General features: G+C 37.2%; 1 protein-coding gene across 1 annotated transcript; it reads right to left on the bottom strand.

Annotated features, from left to right (window-relative positions):
* Nucleotides 1–749: 749 nt before the first annotated feature.
* On the bottom strand, nt 750–27,659 carry CAND1 (cullin associated and neddylation dissociated 1). Its single transcript, XM_039570529.1, has 15 exons — nt 27,455–27,659; nt 23,017–23,160; nt 16,090–16,244; nt 14,179–14,302; nt 13,502–13,758; nt 13,314–13,419; nt 12,689–12,834; nt 11,371–11,663; nt 10,575–10,716; nt 8,452–9,945; nt 7,577–7,672; nt 5,689–5,858; nt 5,428–5,592; nt 5,090–5,197; nt 750–4,040 (listed from the first exon to the last, which is right to left on the bottom strand). Exons 1-15 carry the CDS (start codon nt 27,520–27,522, stop codon nt 3,816–3,818), a joined length of 3,693 nt encoding a protein of 1,230 aa, XP_039426463.1. The 5' UTR covers nt 27,523–27,659; the 3' UTR covers nt 750–3,815.

Raw genomic sequence — 27,659 nt, 5'->3', positions numbered from 1 at the left:
TTCATTGAAGATTAATTTACTTCATTATTCTTAAGAACTCCTTCCCCAAACTCAGATACAATGAAAAATTATAAATGAATACTGATGAAAAAGGTGGATTTTAGTGTGAGGGTTATAACTATACCAAAAAGCTCTTCTAGGGCAGGGAGCAAAGCTCCCTGCCAGAATCTCTACCTGTTCATGTTTAGTAGTGCAGCACTCAAATCTTCCCATCTCATAGCAAGAAGGAATCAAGGAGGGGGGGGGAAAAAGTAATAAACGGACTAGTATTTTTCATTTTTACAAAATTAATTTTAGGAACAGCAACAACAAAATACATTTTATCTGAAGTTGAGAGCAACAGGGAAATAAAACCCAGAGGCTCCAGGTTTAACTGTTTGATATTTGGCAGAAACAAGTGTCATTTCAGTCAGAATGATCAGGATTCACAAAATAAAAACAAGCCACACACACACTTCCAAGGCCACATGTTACTTTGCTTTTAAAAGTGGAGGCAAGGGAGGGGAAATACCAGCAAATATGAGAACAGTTGCTAAATCCCTACTACTAAGTCCACCAGTGCAGGGTGAACTTGTTCCAAGCCTCATTACTGAGGACATCTCTTAAGGCAAATACAGTGGGAGCAGATACAGATTTTTAATTCATATCTTTGAGTTGATGAAATTTTAAAATAATCCTTCATTTGAGGGAAACAACGCTGTTTACATGCCTATGTACTGCTTTGTACACCTCATAAAAATACAACTGGAAGTAGTACAGCTCTCTTTATTTTGTCAACTGCTATATTAGATGCTATACTTTGAAGGAAAATTGTATTAAAAAATAAATTTACATAACTGAACTGCAGCATTCTTGACGTACTGGTAGTTTTCAATTTATAATTTTAGAAAAAAAACCTCTCTTATAAGGATGGCAAGTTCTTTCACTGAAAAACAGAGCACAAAGTACTTTTGAGATACAAAAATATTTCAAGCCAAGAATCTACTATGCAAGGACTGGCCAACCATTTCTATATTACACACAAGGCTTGTTAATTGGTCTCAATTGTCTGTGTGCAAAGTGATGAAAAATACTATAGAAAGCTCTAATTTTACCAAACATCTTAAGAACAGCCTTTCAGAATTCTGGTTTTGTTTTAGTGAGAGAAATTTCATATTTAGTTTCAAATATTTAGCATTTAAAAACCAGCTACAGGTATTCCTGACATCTTCCTTAACAGAATAACACTAATGTAATTGATCAAAAAGCATAAACACACCAGATTTATACAAATACTTGGATATACAGAGGGAAAAACAAAGAAAACTTTCAATCTAGTGATTCAGTGAAAGTGAGTGGAACTTCAACACCGAACACGGTTAGATTTTGTAACACTAATAAATTACCTCAGTAATTATGGTGCAGTTACAATCTTTATGTATTTGTCTTCCCGCATCACCAAAATAACTAACTGCTATATGGAGACAACCACACTCAGAATTTCTGCAATTTACAGGGAGGACTTAATTCTTATGTTCCCACCTGCTTCGTCAGTGGTCAAAGTGAAGATTACTCTTTTGCAAGAAAGCATTCACTATGTAATATATCTCAACCTTCTCTTCTGTCCTTAAGCTTGCTCCCCTGTAATGTACTGTAAAACAAAGTGAAGATGATCTGCCTCCACCACATCAGGTGTTATGTTCTGGTAGCACATTAGCACACACAAATCTCTCACTCTGTTCACTTCCCATTGTGACCTACTCCCTTTTCCTGTTTAGGCCTCACATTTCATGTTTATCATACCATTCTCACACCTAACTTTAGATCTGTAAAATTTTAATATACTCTGAAAACACAAAAAGTTCAAAGATTAGTTTGACAACTAATTAGCACAACAGATTCTTAGTTAGGAGGCCTGTATATTGCTGCAATTGAAGTGGATGAGTTATACAGCAAGATAACATATACCTAATTCACAGTGCTTTTTCTACTGTATGGTTTCTCTCTAGTCATCCCACTCCTTTTCATGACATTTAGATATGTTGGTATGTTTAATCTCATTTATTTCTACTTCTAGAAGACAATTGTTACATTAGTATGAAGACTTTGGAGACAGAGAAAGCTACATTTTCAAAAATTTCTACAGCATTAGAATTGTTACTACTGAATGAGTTCATAGACTTCTTTGTTCAGGTCCTTCTATTAAAGTTAAATGTACCAGTATCTCCTCTCTTTTCCCAAGCTGCAAGCATATAAGGTGAAGATTTTGCCCCCAAGCCCCAATGCTCACAGGAAACTGTCTCTGAGGTCATAAAAATGAATGCTTGTTTAGTTCTGTAGCAGCTTATGCCACGTACCCATGTAACAGGTTTCCAAAATAACAAACTAGCTAAAAAAATACCAGTTAACTAAAAAAATTAAAATTCATATCTGACTTGGAAAAAAAGAAAAAGGCCACTAAGCAGTTGCATGAAACAAGTAATGAGGCAGTGGTCCCCCATCTTTTTGTTATCAAATTCCCAAATCCAGTTCATTGCAGGACTGCCAGCTATCTGCTTCTGGTCCATTTCTAAATTTCTAAATTTAGCATATCCACAGAAGAATGTTTTCTTCTGTTTGCTCTCTCTCGCTCTCTCTCTCTCTCCAGTCTATTGGCCATTCCCTGTTTCCTGTCTCACCAGAATACTGTATGACACTTGCAGCATTGCAGCCTACTGGTGGTCCCACATGGCAGAAGAAAATGATGGTCTGGCAACACTTGTCTAGGTAACACCATATATTAGTGCCTTAACAAAAGCTGTCAGATGAAGAATAGGAGATTGAATCCTCTGAAGAAACTTCCTTCATACTTTTATAATAAAAGCAATGTTGAATCCTGAGTTCAGGAGCCACTGAGCAGCTCTTGTTTTCTCTGCTCATTTTACCTCCATCTCGTTTCCTTTCAATCTTAGGGTTTGTCCACCTCAATGCCAGTGGATCCAGTCTTTGGGAATGAAAACTCATGAAAACTGCAGAAATTGTCATGTTTACTGTAAGAACATCTGCAGGGTCATATTACTGGCATTTAAAAAAGCCAGGTTAAGACAACAAACTTTCATTCACCCCTTCCTGTATGAATGGCCTGTATGTCAAAATACCTGAAAACTGCACTGATACAGTAGAACTTATTTTAACTTGCATTACGAATAAACTGCACATGCTGTTTTACAGACAATATATATTTGTAAACTTGCTCATGCAAAATTAGTGTGCACAACAGGGATACTGGTTTTCTAGTCCCCACACCTGTAAAAATGACATTTATGTCTGCTCTTTTTGAACTGTGCCCAAACTCTCTTTTTAATATAATAAATCTTACACATAATTCATCTGCCAGCCAAACCAATTTATGAAGCTGAAACAAAAAAATAAAAAGTTATACAAAAACCATGGTGCACCTAGACACTTGATTCCCACCTCCCCCCCTTTTTTGTTTACAAGTAGAAAGAATGAATAGAAGAAAAAAAAAATCATGGTCACAAAATTTCGACATTTTAATCCTAAACATTACAGGGCAAATGGATGCTGGAACTTATTTCCATACACCATGAGTCAACTTTTTAATTCCCAAATGTGGCCAAATCCACTGAAACAAGAGTGGTTAAACTCTGGACTATGGAAATACATTTCTGAAATAAATGCTAGAAAAGCAATTATGGGAAAAGCCAACTGTCCCCATAAAGGTAAATAAAGTGGAACAATGTATAGATTAGACACTTTTTCTGTTTCTTACTCATAACCTGTCAATTCAGTGCATCATATGGTTCAACATAATGGTCCCCATTTTGGACAAACATCTAACTAGTGTCCATTGATTCCAAGTTAGTGGATGATGAATCTTTTTGGATACTTTCAAAGATGGCTGCCAGCTCAGGGTTAGAGCTTATCTGTGACTGAAATTCACTCATTAATGGACTCTTCTCTGCTTCTGGAATGGTTAGAAGTGCTGCTACAGCTCTCATAGCAGATCGTTTTAGTTCGTCTTGCTTTTCAAATTCCTGTTTCACTGAGTTCGCCTTTACCTACGGAAAAAACGAAAATATGTTTGAAACTTTACTTAACCCTCCCTCTTACACCCACCTTAAAAAATGTACCTTAAAAAACCATATTTCCTCACAAAATGATCTAAGCTCTTAAAAAAATCAACCGAACGAAAAATACCCCCAAACATCTTTTTAGCAGAATTTTTACCAGCAGTTTACAAACAGACCAAAGCTTCAACACTGCAAGGCAAGCAGAAAAAAGTTGTAAGCTGCCAAGTCAATCACCAAATCAAAACAATTATCGCAGCCAACCTTTAGCTAGTAAGGTCAGTAAATGACATTAAACTGCTATAATTGCAGTACTCCCAGCTTCCAGAGAACAGAACTTTTTTTAAAAGTTGACCTTCATTAGAATAACTGCTTAACCTTCTGCTGTAATTCTCAAAGACGTTTCAGTGATACAAACATAAATTATAATTAAAGGCAGTCAATTTTCACTACGCGAAATATAGCAGACTATAGTAATGGCAAAGCAAGGTAAATCAGGCAATAAATGCCTGTCAGAGCATGCAGGTGAATCAAGACCAGAGCAGGAATGGAAGGAGATTAATTACAAAGATCCAATAATCTTGTAATATACATGAAGAAGAGGTGGGGTAAATGACAAAAAGCCTAACAAAACCAGGACTACTTTACACTGCCTTCATCAGCCAAATGCTTGTCTGAAATAACATCATCATCAGAAGTCAGAAAAACTCTCAGTATTCCAGTTTTACTATTTATAATGAAGTGAGATTTACAAGCTGTCCAAGTGGCAGCTAAATTTTTAAGGAACGAAAGAAAAGGCATCAAAGAAACAGAGGATTTTTAAAAAGAAGCTTACAAATCTACCTCTCCGTTTGTAATTTAAATAAATTTAACACTTGTACAAAGATCCATTCATTTCTAATCTAATTATCCTGCCTACTGCAGCTTATCAACTATAACTCAGGAAATGCTGCAGCAGTACAGAGGTATTCTTTACACACGAGTTCATTTATATTTCTGTAAGAAAACACAAAATAATGAACATAAGTAAACAGAAATACCTTAGTTGTACATGTAGCACGCAAAGGTTCGACAAGCCTGTCCAATCTCTGCAGCACCGCGCTTGGACAAAGGGTAGACAGTCTCACCAACATTAAAAAGGTGAGCATCTAGGGTGAGGAAAAAACCCAATTCAACAACAGTTATGCCTGGCACAGATATGGAGATATATTTCCTACAGTGCTGTGTAACCTTTTGAACAGTCACATTTTAATGAAAATGGCAAATGTAGTGAAATACTTAAGCACATGAAGTAATATTTTTACCATTTCAGTCTATTCACTATTTAAAAAATATTTTGACAAAGTTCCTGCTTTCACAGAGAAAAATGACAGCTAACCTTAATATCATAGTGATCCTTCAGACCATCTTCAACATGGTTTAAGAATTCAAATATATCTAGTCTATCCAAACAGCTATCCAATAGAGTATACATGCACTCAAAAGCTGCTTTCCTTATGTCCAACCCATCATCAACTGTATGCTTAAATGGTCCCATTTCCACCTGTGAGTGAATAAAAAAAAAAAAGTTAAGTAACACACTTAAAAAAAAAAAAATCTACTTACATATATTTAGCACTGTTTTGCTCAGTTAACATACCTCTCTGATTAATTCCTTTCTGACTTTTGTTTCATTGTAAAGATGAGGAAGCACAGTATCTAAGAGGTCCCTTATCAAAGATGGTTTATTGTGGGCAGCTGAATTAAATGTCACTAGGGCTACTCTCCTGACATTGAGATCTGGGTCCTCCAGAGTTTTCAGAAAATCACCTGCAAACAGATACAGTAAGAAAGAACCTATGAGAATCTTTTTCATTTGCAACTTTAAAAATATCTTTGCTTAGTTTTAAACTTTCAAAAAGACCTATTTAGTGGACGAGTTATTTTAATGTAACAGACACCCGCTATTTCAGTGACTACACAAATAAAGATTAATTATAATCATATGAAAAGTATTAATAAAATTATTATATAGTATTTCATATAATGAAACAGTAGTAGAAGAAACACCATCAAAATAAATGGCCATCACAATGACATTTCAACTTTTTTATAAAGATACAGCATGTAAATGAATGAAAATTACATTTAACCTTTCCTTTTCTCCACTTATTAAAATTCTCTCAAAATATGCATTGGAAAACCAATTTCAATTTCTGCAGTTCAGGAATTCGAGAACACTGCTAAAGGAAACTATCAACATACTGATTTTTAACCCCCAAATGGGCATACACTGAGAATACCTAAATTACTATAAAATAGGCCTACTCAGTATATATTAATGTAGCACCACATCTCCCCATCCCATCCTACCTTTGGGCATTTTTAAATTAGATTTTTCTATACTTCCATAACACAGCCTTTTAAAAATGAATGACGGCATGAATATATCCTGAATGTTTGTGAAGTTGTACTAGCAACTTCCATGAGGAGTGAACATTTTCGAAGGAGAAAACCAACAAGGTGTAAAAAACAAACACCCACCAAAAAACTGAGTAACAAAACTCCAAATGACTGAGATTTTTAAAGCACTAGATACTGGTAGCATTTCAAATTTCAATCAATAAATATTTCCAGAAACCAAAGGGGCATGGCAGCTTCAGTAGGAGGGGGAAAAAACCTACAAGCATCATTCTTGAATACAATATTTAAAAAAAAAAAAAAGTGCTTAGTGATGAAAATAACACATAGTAACTGACTTAATTTCCCTATAAATAAAACCTTGCTCTTCACAAAACTTTATGCTTTTAAGGATAAATCTCTTTGCCCCGTTAGGTTAAGAAGCACAGAAGATTTTTTTATAGATCTTTAAACCTGCAATTAATCAAGCATAAAACATTCACCATACCATATTAAAAAAATCTACAATACTTTGTTATACAAATGAGAAAAGATAAAAAAAGCCACAGCATCCCATAGGTCTTTATCATACTGGTGTTACATCGAAAGCTCTGATTACATTATCCCTGTATAAAAACATACACAGTTCCAAATGCTTTTAGACCATAAGCATTACAGAATCATAACGACCTATGTTTACAATTCAAAACCTGGTAATACTCAGAATAATTCACACAAGCATACATGTTTTAAGCACTGAATGTAAAATATTCCCAAGACCACACTTCTGGGTGAATATAGTACACCTTACTACATCAAACTGATATAATTTTGCAAAAACACAGGAAAGGAAATCAGCTTTTGGATCCCATCCTACTAAAAACCCTAGCTTCTTGTATTGCCCATCACAGATTCAATACATAGACTTTTTAATCACACTATTTTTACTGATCAGAATTCAAATAAATTACTGTTAATATAAATAATTGGCTATTATAGACATATCTTGTAACTCTTCTAATAGTTATCACTAGCAGCTAATTCTAGTATCTTCAAAATATTTATTTCTGGTAACACAAAGAACAAATTTTAAATGTAATTCTATTGCCTGAAAACATAGAAGTTGTCAGTATAAGTAGAGTACTTACCTATGCAGTTCTTCAAGAGTGGGTCTATGGGTTGTGGATGATCAGAAATAGTGAACTTAACAGCAGTAACCACTGAACTTCGAGCGTATGAGGACCCTAATATGAAACAAAGGTGTGAACATGCAAGATTAAAACAGAAAAACAACAGAATCTAAATCATGTTCAATGCCACTCATTCCTCGTAGACTTCTAATATTCATAAGAACAGCAAACAAGAAATGCTATTTATTACTAGCAGTGCAATACGTAACTCAAATAAATCTATGGATAAAACATTTTAAACAGGGGAAAAATACCATAGCATTGTAATAAGCATGTAATGTTATCTCCTACAGAAAAATTGAACAATAAGCCTATTAAAACAGATTATTTATGATTACAAATAGGCCTACAAAAAACCTCTCCCCTCTATAGCAGAAACACATGAAGAAAACATGTGAATATGGTTCTTGATATGAGACTGATTCATTATGTGCAAAGATCCTTCCTAATCCTCGAAAATTTCAGAACCCTTATCTGAAAATCAGGAACATAGTAATTTACACCAAAAGCTCAAAATGTTGCAATTGGTTTGTTAATTTGTCCCTTAGTCGCCCATGCTCCTTCTCCTTTAAGTTTATAGCTCCTTCTTAAATGTAACATTGTTAATTGAAATATAAAGTCTGAAAGCAGAACACAAGTAATTCTTGTTGTGCATGACTAACAACTTCTAGTAAAAATAGAAAACCTTAAAATTCCATTGTTTGGTGGGGGGGAGCAAAACTTCAAGAGGATCACAGCATTTAAGGAAATAATTTGAAAAACGAATCAATTTATTAATAGGTATCATAAAGCCATCTCCTACGATACATACATGCATTACTACTACTCCTCACCTGATGCCAAGTATCCCTTCAGTCGTGGAAGCAGAGTCTCTGGGTCTATTAACGTAAGCTTGCCCAAGCATTCAGCAACAACATTCCTTGTACCCTCTTCTGCACATTCACAGTGTTTCAGGAGTAAGGCCCAGATGTTCTCAACATATGGTTTGAGACCAATCACTGATGCAGAGCTAATTATTTCTTTCAAGGAATGCAGAAGAAGGTATTGCCTCTTAGGTTGACTGGTTATTTCTTGTAGGACAAATGGCAGATACTCAGGAAGATTGCCAACACTAATACTGCCTAAGGCATATGATGCCGCTGACTTGACTTCTTCACTAGGAGAAGAGAACGCTTCCAGTATTACAGACTTCAGCTCAATTTGTCCACTTAAGTCAATGTGGTGCCCAACTTCCCCAAGAGAAAGCAAAGCCAAAAGACGAATGGAATCTGTGGACCTTGAGTTCTTAACGTCTTGAATGAACTGACCTACAACAGCCGGTCCTTCCTTAGGGCAGGCTCGAGTAAGGGCAGCAACACATTTGGCAATGGAATAGTAAGACTGCTTGTGAGTAAGTGCTGTGCTCTGCGAGTACACTGGACCCGTTAGCATGCGCAGTAAATCCATATAGCCTAAATTATTTGTACCAGTCACAACCAAAGCTTGGAAAAATTCTAGCATGGCACTAAGTGCTCCACCCTGAAGTAGGGGTGATCTTACCAGCCCAATAAGTTCATTGAGAATGGAGCCACTAATCTTTGACAGGGAGGAAGGATATACTTTAGCCAGCGTTGTCAGAAAACTGATGGCCATCTGTGATACATGCATATCACTTTCGCTAATCAGAGGTGGAAGCTCATCCAGGACTGCATCAATCATGGCAGCTGTCAAGCTGTCACTGTAATTCTTAATTAAAATATCTAGCGCAGAAAGAGTACCCAGCTTCAAAGCTCGCTGGTTCTTTCTCAAAAAAGAAGCAAGAATAGGAACTCCTTCCCCAAGGATTGGTCTCAAATCTATCTTCAAAGGAGAACCAGCAATCAATGTCATGGCCTTCACTGTAGTTAACCGAGTGATCTCATTCTTCAGTCTCTCTAGAAAGATCTGAAGTGTACTAGGCAGGTCTGTGCCTAGACTGTCACCAAGGCTACAAATTATTTGACCCATGCAAGATATTGCCCTTTCTTTCACCTCCTGATCAATGTCAGCAGCCTTTAATCTCTTGATTGTACAAGTAAACAAATCTTTGATGTAAGGAGTAGCATCAAAGGAAGTAGGCTGGTCTAAAGGACGAATGACCTTCACAAGTTGTTGGGTAACCAAAAGTGCCTCTGATGTTATCTTGTAAAATGGGTCACCAACACAAGCTACAACTGGAGGTACCAATGCTTGAACATGAGGATGAAAGACTTGGGGAGAATGATTGCAGAGGATCACATACAAACAGGACAAAGCATCTATCTTCAGATTAGAAGAACTTGATTTGTCATTCAGTGAAAAAATTATTCCTGGAAGAAACCAAAAAATGTATTTTTAGGGCAGGTATTTATAGAGTCTGCTATAACACGTTAAAATTCCTGAAGGAAGGCAGCTCTACTGAATTTATGTCTTCTGGCTCCCCATCTTTTTGAACGCTTCCAAACCCCTTTCATCATTTTATTCAACCAATTAGTTTTTAAGCTTCCTCTATGAAAAGATATGGGCCATTCAATGGTTTATGACATATTTTCTTAATTATAAAGGAATTCTGAACCTTTAACATTTCCAACCTTACTTTCCACCACTACTTCAAATTTCAACATTTTAAGTTTTAAAAGCTGAACTATGGACAGCATTTTTCTCTGTTGGGATGGAAAAGAAGGCAGTTTGACCTTGTAATTAAGAAGCAAATTAACTTCTTTTTTTTTAATAAAGAAGAAAAAACCTTCAATCTTCTTTTCAAGATTAATGGAAATATATAACTAAAATATTTATATGGATCCACATAATAGCTGATTATTTTGCCATTTTATTTCAACAGAAGCTACACTTCAAAGCTTTTGCAAAATGTGCAGTCAGGACTTAAATATTTTGATGTTTCAGAACTTCACATACCATTTATTAATAAATATTTAAGTTAATGCTGTGTTTCTCATACCTGGTACAAGTACAGGAACATGTTGAGTTAGGGCTCCAGGTAACACATTTACTAGCTCAGTCAGCATGTTAAAGCAGCACTGACGTGTTTTCACACTTTTCTCCTTCATCTGTTTGTGCAAGGCTTTAACTATGTTGGGAACCTGTAATCATCACACATCTGTTAATTGATTCAATAGCTGGCATTTCTTTCATTATTGATCACTGGGGGAGGATATAAAGAAATATGTGCAACCTAACCCTCTGATTTCTCTACAGAACTAGAGAAGTTATAGAAATACTGGGAAATAAAGATTCAAAATAATTGCTTTTAAAAAAAAAGTAATTTAGCTTTGAAAGGTGATTTGCATTAATAAAACCATAGAGAGCAACAATTGAAAAGTCAGCTAAATAATTCCCTTAGAGAAGTTTTTCAGCATTATCCTTTTTATTCTGCAAGTAAAATATATTGCAGCAGATCAAGTTTTATCTTGATCATTAGAGCTTATGTCTGGATATAGAACGCACAAAGTAACTCTTGCTTTGGCAATCTGGCTAAATGACATAGGACATGCAACTTTCGCAGGTGAGTAAACAACTGAAATTAAATAAGCACATTTGTACAAGTCAATTTCAGTTTCTAAGACTACTGCTGCATTTTTTTTTGGGCCAGTTTACCCAGCTTCCTCTCTATGTTAGTACTACATGAATAAACTGTAACCTGTGTATGAAGAAAGCATGATAAAGCACATTGAATGAACTATCCTTATGAACTTCAATATGTCTTCTCAAAGATAACAAAAATCTTCACAAATAACCTGACTCTGAAGCATTGTCAAAGGTGTTTCTCCTTGTTCCATTGCATCAGGATCACAAAGCCAACTTTGCACAGGTCGAGTTTGTTTTAAAAGAGAAAGATATGCATGAAAAACATCTGCTTTAACATTCTCTTCACGTTCTTTGAATCTGGCTATTAAAGCAGGAGATACAGTTTTGTAGAATTCCGGAAGCATTTCGTGTCGTGTGCTAACCACAGCATCCAGACATTTAGCAGCTGCACGCCTCACTTTCCAGCTCATGTCATCATCATCACTATATTCATCATCGCTCCCTTGAAAAAATAAATGCATATGTTCAAGTCTAGACAAGCAAAGCATCAAGTTTTATTTTAAACAATTAAAAAGAGTACAGTTGGGTTCTTTGCATAAGATGCACTAAGAAATAGGTTCAGAATTATGTTAAAAACCATACATTATAAAAGCCTTCTAAACAGCCTAACTTGTAATTCTAAACCAATTTTTTCATGCTAGTCTTGCACACATATTAATTTAAGCTGCCAACAGGAAGAGGAGCTCCCCATCATATTTCCAGCCTGACTACTGATTTAAAGCATATTCCTCCTCATTCATGACATAAACAACAAAGGAACAATGAATACTAGCTGATCAAGATTCAACAAATTATTCTGTCTGCTTCTTTCTAGGGGTGGATCAAACTACACAGCATCCCCAAAAATAACAAAAAAGTATAAAATAAACAATATAGATTTTTCAGGTCTTAAAGCAACAACTATGCAGCTCACTCCTTCCTTAAGTAATGAGAATGTTATGCTCTCAGTTCAGATTACTTGTGTGTCCAAGTCTTCACAAAGCTTACATCTGGCAATGCTTGCCACCATATTAAAAATAAAATACCTTATGCCTTTCAGTCTGAAACACTTTTACCCTACCGAAAAATATTGAGTCATTTTCAATCTATTCTGATTTTATGCATTGGGTACCAATATATGATAGTGGAAAGTAGTGAGAAGCCTTTCCCATCCTGTATATGTATTTTCCATTCATTAATTGATGTTCTTACTTTAGTTATATCACGCCACACACTTCTGATTTTTCCACCTTTCAAGGATTTTAAAAATATTTATCTTGTATTTTTATGTTCACCCTCAGAACTACCGATCTCCAGCAACAACATCCTATACTTTTATTCCAAGAAGTGAGTTCATTAGCTATGTTTAAAAGAGGTACAAAATAGTCAAATACTGGTACTCAGGAGTAATATCACCCATACCAATTTTCTCAGATGGGTGCAGGATCAAAAGCTCATCCTCTCCCCCAAACCAAAAAGAGAATATACCTTGATCATCATCATCACCACCATCAGCATCCATAGCATTTTCATCTTCATCTTCATCATCGTAATTGTAATTAGGATCATAAGTAAGATATTTAAGACAAATGTTTATAATAGTAGATACATGAGGATAAACTTCTTTAGGACACCTGTGTAATATAAAAATACAATCAATGTCAAATTACTCCGAAGTACTAAAACATTCCTAAAAGATTTCATGTTGCATACTGTACTTTGGAGACATTAGCCAAGACAACTTTAAGGCATCCATCTGAACTACAGAAATTCGAAGGGAAGGTCAGAAAGGGCAATGCCACTGTGTAACAGGATCTTCTAGACTGGAAGGTTGCAAAGGACTCAGATATGCCTTTGGATACCAATTTTTTATCACGGCTATTGGACACAAATATTATTAGAATACTTCCCACTTCTCGTTTGCACAAACAGCAGTGCAGACACAACACACTGCTTAAGAGTTAAGTTACCAGCGAGTTATAGGAACTGTTCCAGCACAAAGCTTGCATAAGAATATTTTGTATGAAGGAAACTCTCTCTTGACAGCTTACAACCAAATGACACACTATTAGATCTTAAGAAAGCCTGAAACAGGTACCCATGAATGACTTACCTCCTAACAAAAGATTCAAAGGCTTGAATGCAGTACTCTCGTAGTTCATCATCATCTACATTACAAAACTTTACAACCAAAGGAATTATTTTCTCAAGATATTCACCTGGTAAGAGAAAAAAACAAGCTAAGTAATTACTCTCACCAAAAAACTTCAAGGTAAAAGATAATTTATGTATTTTTCTTACCTATTCTATGACCTGCTTGCCTACTGATAGCAGCAATACACTGTATATAGGTCCTAGTTGTTGACATGGAATCATTTTTAGACAGCTCTGTCAACAGATGTTCAATGAGGTCAACAAAAACCATATTGCCACAACTCATGACCAGGTGACCAAGAGCAATGATGGTTCTTTTCCTCACAGCAAGTCTTGGGCTGGTCAGCTGGGGGAGCAGACAGGTCAGAATTGAAGGATGGAAGTTAACAAGCAGTCCTCCTTGCCTTAAAACAGACAAAACACAAACTCAAAACCAATTGAATCTAGATAACTTTGTTCATATACTGTAAAACAATCCTTCAAATATTCCCCAAACATCACAAAGATTCCAATCAAGTCTTTAAATTTCAGTTTCTGGAATTTTTTAAAAGAAGAAATGAGTTTAAAATATACCCTCAAAGCAATAAACATAAAAATAAGCTTAAAACTACAGTTCTCAGACGATTAAATAATAACTGATCTATCAATCAATTATCTTCAATACATTCACTTTTTTTTTTTAATTAAGTTTCATCTACACTTAATATTACCATATTATTTCATAGAACTTTGAGTAATTTGATTTTAACATTTGGAAAACTGAAGTTCAAGCTTTAAGGAATATTTATGAGCATTCACCAGCATATTAAAGGATGGATGTTTACCTGCTCAGCATATCAGCCATAATATCCAGTGCCTCAAGTTGAACAGACACATCTTCCTGCTTGGCTATAGCACTAGTGAGACGCCCTGTGATCTTTTTGCAAACATTAGCTGCTAAGGCAGAACCTGAAAGTACAACCAAACCTCAGCATTTCCATAATATTAAAAAAATACAGTTTTTAACACCAGAGATCATGTTTGTGACTATGGAAAGCAACTGAATCTACATAAAGAAGCTTTTTCCACCCAACAAAAAGAGCTTAAACAGCCACTGTGTTTATTAATGTCATGTACGCTCTGCATTAGTGCTGAAAGACTATTTATGTACAAACACACTAAGCAGGAGGGCTTCTTGTCCCAGAAGGTATACACAACAGAAAAACACTGATTTTGGAAGGGCAAGCAATGGAAAATGAAGGCCACAACAAGTCTAGAGCAATAAGTGAAAGGACTATAGGTAAAAATGAAGGCATAAACTGTATGGTAAGGAAAAGCACAGAAGTAGATAGAGCCACTTCGAAAGAATGGCAAAAAAAAGCAAAATAAAACAACTTTGCACAAGAAGCTACTTAAAAAGTACCTGAAATACTACTGAAACATTTGAGAAAGGGGGGAAAGTTTATCTCCAAAGTATTTTAAAATACAAGTAAAAATGTCTTTACAACAACTTCATAGTTCCCCCTTCCTCCAACTGGCTAACATTATTTCAAGTAATTATGAGAAGGAACTCATGTCATGGTAATGACTGCCCAGTGGTTAGTACTCATCTTCACATGCATGAAACTCTTCTAATCACATTTTGCGAATTTCAATGTGAAATTAACACCATTCCAACCTATGGTGAATCTAGTTTATATGTATTGTGGCTCATTCTTAACTACAACTAAAATTAAAATATAACAACTAGACAGTCTATTGTGTTATCATGAAGGCTAAGACAAAGATACAACAATCTGTGTTTGAGTTGGGAGCAAGAAATTGTTGTTTATTTTTATATTAGGAATATTAATTATATTGAAAGATTTTGCTACATTTTTGTTTGAGCTTTACCTCCACCAAAAATATCCTTTTGTTTTGTGTAGGCAAACAAAAGTGTAAAAGCTTAAAACAATTTACTTAAAATTAGTTATTTATGCAAAGCTTATGCATCTCACTGCTGCTTGATAGAAGCAAGATTTACACGTCAATTTTCAAAAAGGATATTAAAATCAGAGCTTTTTTTTTTAATTCAAGGGACCTCAATCTCTAAAAATGTAATTTCCAAAGCCTTTTAAATCACTCTCTATTCTCATTCATATCCTACACTATGATATCTGAGAAGCACTTGAGTAAAAAAGTAATGCTATTAACTGATGTGCTGTTCAACATTAGTATCTCTTTTAGAGGAAAGACTGCCTTCGTTTAAACCTGCAGGTAAGACTTTCACTAATTTAACAGGCAACTGTCAGAAACACAAGGTACTTCCCAAAACAATTCCTGGAAAGTGAGATAAAAAAATCAGACGGTTAAAGAAAAATACAAGAGTTGTAATCAATTTTAAAGTGTACTATCAATCAAAAACCAAGATGAGATTTAGCTATTACTGCAGCCTATAACTGCTCCACCAGGCAATTATTAAAATAGAAACTTTTACACTCAACTTGTTATACTGAAGTTCATATTCTCTGAGCTTGCTTTCCACATTAATGCAATCCTTCAGTAAAAAATAATTTCTTAAACTAGTAGAATTTGGCAATATAGTCAGAGAAGGAGAAACTGAAAGGGTATTTGTGCCATATGTTTTTACCCTAACCAAAACTAGTTCCAATGCCAAATTAACTGAATCCTCTTCCCTAAAATCCCCAACTTTTGTTTTTTTTTTTTTTAATTAGTAAATGATACAACTACATAGCCTTGAGTACAAAATGTCTTACCACTGGAAGCTGGGGGGAGTTCTCCAATCACAGTTTTAAGACCAATGCTTGAAATGTCACGTAACTGTTCTTTATCTGAAAGCATGTTTGTACAGAGGGTATCTACAATGGTCTCCACTTGATACTCCTTCACTTTACTCACCAGAGGTCCCAGGCTGTATAAACAAGAGGAAAGTATTACATTGGCAACAATATTATTTCAGTATTTTGCATTCAAGTCATAAACTTAAGGCTGGTTTTGGTAGCAACACAAAGCAGAATTTTAAAATCTGAAAACCTTCATCTGGTGGGACTGATAACTTGCCTCCACCATTAATCTAGTAACAAAATACTTGTTTAGTACATTTTTTTATTTGGAGCTGGAAATTGTTTTCGTACGGCTGTTCTGCTTCAGTCTCAAAACCAGAGTCCCTTTTACTTCTCAGTTGACAACAAGATTTATAACAAAAATTAACCTAAGCCAGAGCCATCAGTTTATATGCTTGACCATCACTGCCTGCTTAATTCACAGACAAGTAAGCAATACTCTTAATTACCGCATCTTTATTCTATGGAACGTTTGGATTTGGTCACGGCTCTATGCAGTAAGACAAACCCAAAATACATCTTCCATCCCCAAACTTGTTATATGTAGCCCACTGCTGCTACCCTTTTTTGCCTGGTCCAAGAATTCACAGGGGCAAGACCTAATTACTATAAAAAATGCCCAGCAGAAGCAAAAGGCAGAAAGCAAGACATGCAAACAGGAGAAGGACATGGACAAGCAAGGCCTTGCACTCAAGCACTGTGTGTGACTTACTGTATGACAAAAACCAGAGTAAGGTTCAAAATTTTGGCATCAGTGGTCTGTCACCACATTAGGCAAACCTGGAGCTTCTCTTTCAGTGGCCACGCTCACAATGCCTTACCTCCCATGAACTCAGAACAGTGTTTGCACTTGAAGCACAACACTTAGATTAACACCCAGGAATATGCAATTCCCAAGGTAATCACCTATAGCACTTTCCATGCCTTCCTTCACAAACCATAACCTGCTTGGTTTCCTTCTCTCCCTGCCCACCCTATTCATGTGGTAAAACCTGCTGAAAGTACATGTGTGTGTGGGCCAGGAGAAGGGTGGGCGGGGAGGCAGCAAAGACAAAACATATTTGCCAAAACCAGGCACTGAAATATCACTTAAAACTAACTCAGTTTTGTTAATGCACAGAACTTGGAACTAATTTGACATTAGTCAAACTAGGGCACAGACATCTGAAACTGCTGCTTTATGATCACATCAATGCCACAAATTCAGGAAGATGGCAATTTACTAATTTTGCAGAGTATTTCATGGAGATTTACAGATAACATTAAAATAAATACATGAGAACAACTTTGGGGTTACATTTTTAGAAGATACAGCATACAGATATCTCAAGAGAACTGTTACTTGAGATACTGACTAGTATCTGATCAAAGGCATAAAAAGAAGCCCTTTAAGTGCACAGAAATGAAGACGTAATGGATGGTTTCTCACTTGCTTCAGCAGATCCTGCAGAAATGAACAGCTCTGACAGAGCCCCCTTCATTAAAGGCAGTCGGACCTCATGCCCTAACCTGACACTGCCCTTTAATTTAGGGAAAGGGCACTGCACTGGATTCCTTAGATTCAATTAAACTATCTCTACAGCCACTAAACTCCCGAGATTAGGGGGTTAGAGGACCATATCCACAATCTAATCTGGTCATTTTACTGTTTCAGTAATGTTAAATTAATAACGCATTATTAAAATAATTTCTGAACACTGATACTGGTAAAGACTTTTTGCCTCTAACTGAAAAACTCCTGATAAATCCATACACAAACATCTGCAAACACAGATTATTACCAATAATTATCTCTGAGACACAATACATCATGCCATCCCTGGGTGCAGTTGAAACATTTCCTCCAGTTGCTGAAAAAGTCCACAGCTTTCTCCACAACTTCATTTCACTCTTCAGTCAAGCTTTCCCTTCACTGTGATTCACTGACTCATCTATATACACAGTTTCTCTTCAAATACACACCACTGTCAGTGGCTACTCACAGCACTGTTGCACTCAGCTACCCTTGGTGCATAGTAAATTGTTTTGCAAGCAACACAAGCACAAATCAACTAGAACAGAAACCTATAGAATTCCACGGTAAAATGACTCCATAGTAGTCCACAGAAATTAAATTTCCTACACATTTCAGTCAACAGACTACAGTATACAAGGTTAAAAACCCCTTGTTTTAAACCTGAACTGTTGAAGAACTACTGAATTCTTTTGATTTAAATATATTTATTTTTCAAATGCAACCTATGACTAATGAAAATAATCACAGCAAGGGCCAGTCAATCAGATTCATCTCAATTAAGAATAGGAAACACTTCTTTGCTACTGTTTTAAAGATGACCAAACCACTGGAATGATATTCACATGAACATGATAAATTACAGTTTCTGGAAAGCATTAAGCCATCTTCTACCTGAAAAGAATCAGCATCTTCAGTCCTATTTATTCAGCCTATTAGTTCAGCAAAGCAGACATAACAATTGTGAAGTAAATTTTACAAAAGATTACCTCAAGCTTTTCTGGCCCTCAAAATCAGTAGATTTCACTTACAGACCTTATCATTAGTCCCAGATTACAAACCAATCTTATCAGAAGTTGAAAATAAACTATAACCTTCTTGTATAAAATCAGTTCTGACCACAAAGCTTTTGCACTTAAGCCTGTATTTTACACACTTGAAGGCCAGTTTGGATAGTTTAAAGTGTTCTTTGAACTTTTCCCTTTCACTAGCCAATAATTTGTGTCTAGGTTCTCTCAAAGTAAAAAGTTCATTCAGATGCCTATGGAAATAAACAACAACACACTGTCTCCTTTAAGTTACACACATTTGGAAATAAAGGTGTTCATAGCATAGCTCCATATTAGGAAGATAGACACCAACATATAATCAATTATAATCTCCAACTGGCATATTTTAACAGCTGTGGAATAAGCACATTTACTTACAAGGAAGAATTAAAATTCACAAATTTAAAAATAAAAAAAAAATTATTCAAATCACTAGTAAAGCATGATGTGCAGTAGTGTATTCAGAATGCTTTAAAGCTGCTGAACTGGATCAGCCACACAGCAGCCAATACATGCATCATCCTGTTCACACTAATGACTCAGACTCACAGCGTCAGGCAGAGCTCCCTGTATTGAACTACTGCCCAGACAAGTCACTCTCATAAATGCAGAGAAACTACAGTTCCACAAGGGAGGAATCACTGAAAGGGCTTACTTTAATCCCACCTTTTTTTTCCACCATAAATAGATATATATGTGTATGTTTGTCTTCTTACTGGTTACAGGAAATATTTCACAGTGTGAACCAAGAAAAAATTCTATGCATAGGTTTAAATGGCAGAATATCAAAGTGTTCAAAATGAGAAACAGCTCATCCTTAAACACATGAAACAATTAATGTGCAATTTGGGCCAACAGAGCATTACCAACATTATCAGCAATGAGGAACAAGCAATATCAACACAATATCTGGGCTTAGAAAAACCACACTGCTTGAGTAAGCCAGATGCACAGAATTTTAAAAAAGCCACAGGCAATGTAACTACTGCTGCCACAAGGTACACAGGATACCATGCTGGACTACGCTTACAGCTATAAGCTAAGAATACGCTGTAAGAATAGCATTTTCCACACTCCCTGACTGTAAAACAGCCTACAACTATCAGGTAAAACATAAACCATCCCTTCAAAAAAGATGGAGAAAACAAAAATACATTTAATATTTTACAAGCAATTAGGAAAAACAAGGTAAACAACCTGCCATTACTGACATAGGTTTTATCTACTGCCTGCAGTAAGAAGCTTAACAAATAAAACTCAGCTCCCTTCTGTAGGATCAAAGATTACAGCAGGCCAACTTTTACTTCCAAGAGTACTAATGCAGCTCATTAATATCCATTTTTATTCAGAAATGAACTGGACAATCATCTTGCAAGGTAGCTACCCAAGTACCCATGAACCCAAAAACTGACTTCTGCTTTGCTGTTACATGTTTTATGCTGCCCCAAACCAGCACAATGTAACTGAAAGGAGCAAGAACAAAATCACCAGTGTGCTTTGTAGAGACAGTAAGAAAAAAGTTCATCTGCTTTTTAACCAATAGAGCTCTTCTTACTCCAGTGTGAAAGCAAGCAGCGGATAAGGCAAAACCAGGAACACTGCTCACTTGCTGCTACGCTTGCCTAAAAATAAATACTGCTTTATGGCTGCTCCGAGTTGTTTTAAATCTGCTGTGTGCAGTGACCTCAAGAATCAAATCTTCAAAGAGTGAATCTTAGGGAAAAGCTTCATTCAGAGTGTTTCCACTGATCTACCTGCAGAGGAAGCTCCCCTAACAAGCTGCAACACTTTTCTCCCTTCCTCAAGGAAAAATCTACCTCAAGCGCAGATAGAAAAGTACATTGGGTTGTCTTAAATTCTCTTTCTATGAGAGGAAATCTCTAATTTAATGGGTCAAGTACCAGTCTAATGAAAGTTACTGCTGATAGTCTCTGAAGTTCACCACAGCATTTAACTTGAGAGATCTAAACACAGTTTATGCTTTCCTCAGCTGAAAGTGCCAAGAAATCCTTAACAGAAATACACAAGAGCACAAAATATTTAAAATTAAAGTCAAGAAAAATATGCTGGCTGAAATTAACTTCCCAATGAATCAGGCTTACACCCAGTGTTGTAGGAGATGGAAGACTTCAGATCAGCTTGAACTGTCTTAAAAAAACCCTATAGCTTAATAGTGTTCAGCCTCTCCCATCCTTCACCCCCACCAATGTTTCTACCAACAGGTAGAATGCAGGAGGTAAGCACTAAGCCAAAACAAAACTAAGTCCCCAAACAAGTCTGTAACAAAACCCGATAAGAAGCAGTGTGAGAAAAGGAACAAGGAGTACAAGAACAGCTAACAGGAAGCAGCAGCAGCATTACGCTTAAAACTGTCATGAACAGTATTTTGAGTACAAGCTGCTTTAAGAAGAGAACACTCTAAAAGAGTGGCGGGGATTTTTTTGTATTCAAGCATATCTGCAAGTGACTGGGATGCCAACAAAAACCAAAACAACACAACTTGATGCATTCCAGAATGTACACGTGACCACCTTCTATATGGATGTTCACAATTCACCTGGTAACTTTTCCACGTTTCTTGTCCCATTGAAGTAAATTTAACACTGTTCCTTAACATTATTTGGATTTCTCAAAAACACTCCAAGCTTGGAACAGATTCTGTCACATTAATTAAATCCATGAGATTTATCAATATATCAAAGTAAACTTAAAAAATTGAAGAACTGTTAATAAGAACAGGACATGCCCACACAGAGGAAGTAATCTATTTTCCCATTCTCTTCCCTTTGCAATCTTTCTTTAATGTTTTAGTAAGCATTACTTATACTTTCAATCCTAAATTCTGACACTGCCATTTAAGATTGTGATATATGTGTCTATGTGCATTGATCCAGACTTCAGAACAACTTTAGGATGTACATTAGAAATGAGTACTGCATGTATGCTGCAATGTAACTTTTCCACAAAACGCTAACTCATACAAAGACAATTCTAAGCCTGAGCCAAGTTTCACAACAATATGCTCTTCTGACTGAGCAGAAGCAATCTGTTTCAAAGCCATGGAACCATGAGGAACTCAGACATTTCAGAAGTTTGAATTAAAAAGAAACAGGGTATTTTGTGTTGTTGTGAAGAGGAGATGCGTAAAACACATTTTAACAAGACTGTATCCCCAGGGACAGTAGTGAAAAAGTAGTGACAATTATAGTGCTAATACACCTAATATCTGGCTTGAAATTTGACATTCCTACACTAGTTTGTCTGTGCAAGATTTTGGTGACCATCACTTAAAACACTTCAGAAGCTGAAGCAAGCACTGCTTCTAAGTGCATAAGCAGAGGTACACACAGGTTTTTTCTGCTTTGCTAGTCTGACAGGGCAAACTACGAAGAATAACAAGCTGAAACAAACTTGGCTAGTCACAACGTGAAACTTCTCAAGCTCTTGTGTACCAAGTTTACTTCAATCCATACCTCACAGAATATAAGTAGTGTATATGGACTATTAAAAAAAACCCTGAGCTCACAAACAAGAAACATTTTCAGGAACACTATATGCCTTTTAAGAGAGGCTCTCTTTAAAGCACACGAAAAGTCAGAATAGCTAAGAACAAGAAGTCATAAGAAATGTAGCACCTCTTCAAAGGGTGCTCTGGAAAGGCCACACCATATGTAAAGTTCAATAAGGTGAGGAAGAGAGGGCAGTGAAGCAACAGAAGTCTCTGAAAGGCAAGTAAATGCACCTTGACCCCATAAAACATTTACAGTTCCTTTAAAGCTTGTAATACCATTAACACAGTGTTCTGAATGTTAGTGAAGAGGTAAGTTCCACATTTGATAACTGAGGCCATATCTTTACCATTTTATGTTTTCATCTCTGCTTGAAAACAACTCCAATACTACAATTCTTCCCCTGCAGATCATCTAAGGTCTCACTGTCTAATATCAATATGGCAACTACCACTGAATTACAAGCTTTTTATACCTATTTAGCAATCAAGAATTATCACCAAAGAACAAGTGTGTCACTTGAATACTTTCAGCAAGGACTGCATGTGCTATCTGGTGCCTGAAACCCCAAATATTAATCCCCAATGTCAACAAAAGCTAGTTTTTTAAGTTACAACAATTAAGGCAGGTAGTCTACAAGAACAAGGGTTCCTTTGTGGACATCAATTTCATATTATTTTGTGTAGCAATGGTTGCTTGAGTTTACAAAGGTGCTTTATATTGTTCAGTCATCATACAATTCTTTACTACACAGAAAAAGAATACCTACCATTTGACAGCTAAGTTTTGCACCTCACCATTTTTATCTTCCAGTAATTTCAAAATCATCTTCACCACCTTTCTTTCACTGTCATCATCCAGCTTGATAGAATCTTTCTGTAGTTCTGTCATCAAGTCATTAGTAGCCATAAACCTGACAAAAGATGGTAAGATAATTATTGCTAAAGGAATACACGTTATTCACAGTGCTCAGGATTCAAGATTCTGTTTCCATCATTTGTTATCAAACAAATCACATTTCACATTGAATTACTGCTGTCTGTTTTGTGATGCAAGTAACATTTATAAAACAGAAAGGAAGAAAAACTGTATTTGAAAATGACAATAACTTTGCGTTAGGTCATCACCTTTCTGTTATGAGAACAGCTACATATTTTACTTCCAGCATTTACATTATATTCCACATGATCTCCACAAAGAAAAACTGTCACTTTCACAGATTTTAAATAGTCCTTTCATTAGCTATACTGACGTTGTAAAAAACAAGCTTTTTTAAAAACTTCGTTAAAAAAATTATCTCTGCTCTGAGTTTATTTTAAAACAGGTTTTAAGCAAGAAGCAAAATATAGTTTCTCAAACATTCTCCCATAAAATTCACAAAAGCCAAACTTCAATTAACGAAGGGAGAAATAAAAGTTAAGCTGATGTTCCATGTGTTTTTCATTTTCTTGCCTTGTACAGAGTAGCTTGTTTACAGCCCAGAAAACAGCTGATCACATTTATCCAGCCCACAATACAGGGTGCCACACTAAAGAACAAAATGAACTCTTGAGACATCAAGCAAATAAAATCATCTTTCATATCAATTAATTTACTATTTAATAACAGTCATATCCACCAATAGAAGAACATACTGAAAAATTACTTTCCAAAAATATTGCCTTTATGCCTTCTGTTTCTTTTCCTTCTGAAGTCTGTGTCACAATCCATATTTCAGAATTCTGAGTGCCCTCTCTTCTCAGAAGCAGCAATACAGATGTATTACTCAATTATGAATCCCATGGGCTTCAGTACTGACACCAACCCCCATTTGAAGCCCCAGACAACAATGGTTTGTAGTTAAACAGTTAAGGGTGACATTTGGACTTCAGGCACATCAGCCTCAAGCAGACATCACTTTAGCTCAGGTCATGCTTGGAGGGCTATCTCTGCAGCTTGACACACCAGATACTACTTTTTACTGAAAATGAAAGCCAAGACTCTGCATAATCTTGATATGCATGACAAATGCCAGATGCCTAACCTCACGTAATGGACCTCAACTTGTCCTGTCTTTTAATAACCCCAGTCTAATAGTCTCAAGGTGTTTCTAAGATAAGACCACTCCTTTTTCACTCACTCCAACAGTCCCACTGAAGCAAGTCTACAGTCTGACAGAAACCAGATGTGCACAAAAACAGGCTGTGAATAAAAACAGCATCAGCCTTTAAGCACAGCAATGAAAAAGGCTACTTGGTAAGTAAAGGTAACAGACAGATAGGACCGAATTTAAGGATATACATGAAGTCACACAGTACTAGAACACTCAAAAACAGTTTCCAAGTTACTGCTATATTTACCTCCTTCTGTTAAAAACTTAATAGCCTCCTCTCACTTCCTTGGTCAACAGCTCCTATTTCCTAGCCTTAGAAGTTCATGTCCACTCATCACCTACTTGTCAGTTCCTAAACTAAGCAGAGCTTGCACATCCTCAGTGCACCAGCAGCCCCTGCTCTCAACTACAACTGAGTTCTCCTGCTAGACTCCTTCAGTGAAACATGACAACCAACCCAAACACCATAATGGGGTGGGGAGACCAGGCAGGTTTAAAGTAGCTGGTTTTTCTAAACATAGTTTTGAGTAGTTTGAATGTGACTTTTAGTCACAACTCCTTCTGCCTGCACATCGAACTTTACCTGGTGCAAAGCAGGCAGCATGTCAGCACCTCTGTACTCAGAGCAGTCGTTCTCCTCCTGCAGTGAAGACACTCCTTGTCCCACAGCCAGACTGTAAATTGCCACCTTACATGACTGCTCATTTTAGGACTTAAGCCCAAGTTTCCGTGTGGACAGTAAAACTGCAAGTATGTACATCTTCCAAGAAGTACATATTCCAACTCTGCATCGGACAGGTCAGTTTATCCAAAAAAAGGAGGATTACATTTTGCAGTAGACTGCTTACTTGAACAGAGGTTTGCCTTCTGCACCCTGATATCAACAAGTTAACTACACTGTCCCTATTCAAATATATGTGATCTAAGAATAAATACACTTACAATTACTAGAACCAAATACTATTTCATCCATTATGCAAATACACAACACACATAAAGTTTCATAGAATGTTACTCCATAACAGTCAGTTGGTAAAGGTCTTTCATCACTCATTTTTTATGGTTTGTAAAGTTAGATTTTAATCTATGCTAAGAATAAAAAAGTGTTTGCTACAATTGCACTGGACAGGTATAACCTACCCCTTCTATACAGAAAGTTTTAAACTCGTATCAGTCAGAATTTAGTCACAAATCCATTGGAATTTTCAGTAAGTCATCCTCCCCATACGAACAAAATGGAAATCTCACTTAATCACAGAAACAAACTAGCATGAAAAAAAGTAAAAAATATTTTGTAACATTTAGAGGAAAAAATGTTTAAGTCTAGTTTCAGAATGATTTAAAGAAATCAGGCAATTCTAGTTTGTCTCTTTTTAGACTAATCAATTTTTTTAATTAAAATTTCCAAAATTTCTAGTCTGAACTCTCCAGGTAATATCATGCTATTAAAATTTGAAAGAAATTGACAGAAAAATCCCACATCACATTTGTGTCCAATGCTAAAACACTTTGTCAAAACCTAACAAGATTATTCAAAACCCAACCCTATAGTTAACTTTATCACCACCTCTGTTTTCCTTTAAATTTTAATCTACTAAGAAAATATTTGTTTGGATGTCATCTACTTTAATCACAAACTAGGCGCTGTAATGTTGCAGCAAAACAACAAAACACAAGTGCATTTTATGCTTTTTCCCTGTCTGTATTGATATATTCTCATTGACAAGTAAAGCCTTCAAACGTGACATTCTGGTTGCACTCAATACAAAAACCATGTAATTATTTTTAACTTAATGCTTTGCTAAAGGTACTGTGTAAATGTATTATCTCTGCTGGTTTTTAACACCTTACTTGTATTATTTTATTTTCTGACATTTTGCATTTTATCTGCTATTAATTTATTACAAAGCAAGCAAATGATCCACTAAAAAGTAGTGCTCTTGTGATAGATCCTGAACTCAAAATTAAATTCCAGTCTTGTCCCCATAAGACAAGGATTCTGGATTTCTCTCTCTGGATGGCACAGGGGCAGTACCAAACTATGTGAGGAGCACAAAACTCCACTGACTAAAAGACAGAGCATCCAGAAGGATGTGAGCTTAGGATCACAGAATCACAGAATCATTTGGGTTGGAAGGGAGCTCTGCAGATCATCCAGTCCAACCCTGCTGCAAAGACAGGATCACCTAGAGCAGGTGACACAGGAACGTGTCCAGGTGGGGTTTGAAAGTCTCCAAAGACGGAGACTCCATAATCTCCCTAGGCAGCCTGTTCCAGCGCTCTGCCACTCTCAGTGTAACAATGTTCTTCCTCGTGTTCAGGTGAGACTTACTGTGGTTTAGTTTATGGCCATTCCTCTGAGTCCTGTCACTGGGCACTACTGAAGAGAGTCTGGCACCATCCTCACCCAGCTTTGAAATAACTATGCATTAATGAGGTCCCCCCTCTTCTCTAGATTAAACACACCCAGCTCCTTCAGTCTCTCCTCATAAGGGAGATGCTCCAGTCCCTTTATCTTCGTGGCCCCCCATCGCACCCTCTCGAGCCTGCTGTGCTGGCTGCCCCTTCCTGCCCCTATTCGTAGAATCATAGGATCCATGTTTTTTGAAGTTGGGAAGAGACGAGGGAGGTCACCTCACCCGACCTCTGCTTCTCAATGCAGCGCCAGCGCCAGCTGCTTGCTCAGAGCTTCGTCCCTTCGGCTTCTGAGCATCTGCGAGGTCAGGAATTCAGACTTCCACCCTCCCCTATCCCCACTCAAGTCAGCAAACCTGGCGGCCGCTCGGCTTCTCCCGGCTGCTCGAGATCTCTGCCCACGACGCATGGAGGCCGCGTCGGTGCCCGCACCGCCGCGCCCCGTCCTTCATGGGCAGCGAGGAGGGGCGCTCCCCTCCCGGGAACTTTCTTCCCGGGGTAGCACCAGCAGATTCGCGCCCATCCCCGCAGCCGCGGCGCGGACACAGCCCGGGCCCGCGGCACCGGCCCAGCCGCCGGGCACCTGCCCCCGCCCGGGCCGCCGCGGCACCAGGCCCGGGGCCGGAGCGCAGGCGGCCGCAGGGGCAGCGCGGGCGCGGGCCGACTAAGGGCGCGGAGGGGCGGCGGCGGCGGATCCCACCTGAAGTCCTTGTCGCTGGATGTCATTTTCTCCAGCAGGTTGGAGATGTGGTACGAGGCGCTCGCCATGTTGACGGACCCGGCCGGGGCGCGGGGGGGAGGGAGAGGAGGAGAGCAGAAAGCGGCGGCGGCGTCTTCCCGGCCTCGCCAGCTCCACTTCGCCCGCGGCTGCAGGGGCCGGGCCGGGCCGGGCCGGGGGCGGCGGG

The sequence above is a fragment of the Corvus cornix genome, chromosome 1A (assembly GCF_000738735.6).
Source record: "Corvus cornix cornix isolate S_Up_H32 chromosome 1A, ASM73873v5, whole genome shotgun sequence".
Lineage (NCBI taxonomy): Eukaryota > Metazoa > Chordata > Aves > Passeriformes > Corvidae > Corvus > Corvus cornix.
This window is presented reverse-complemented; position numbering and strand designations above follow the sequence as displayed.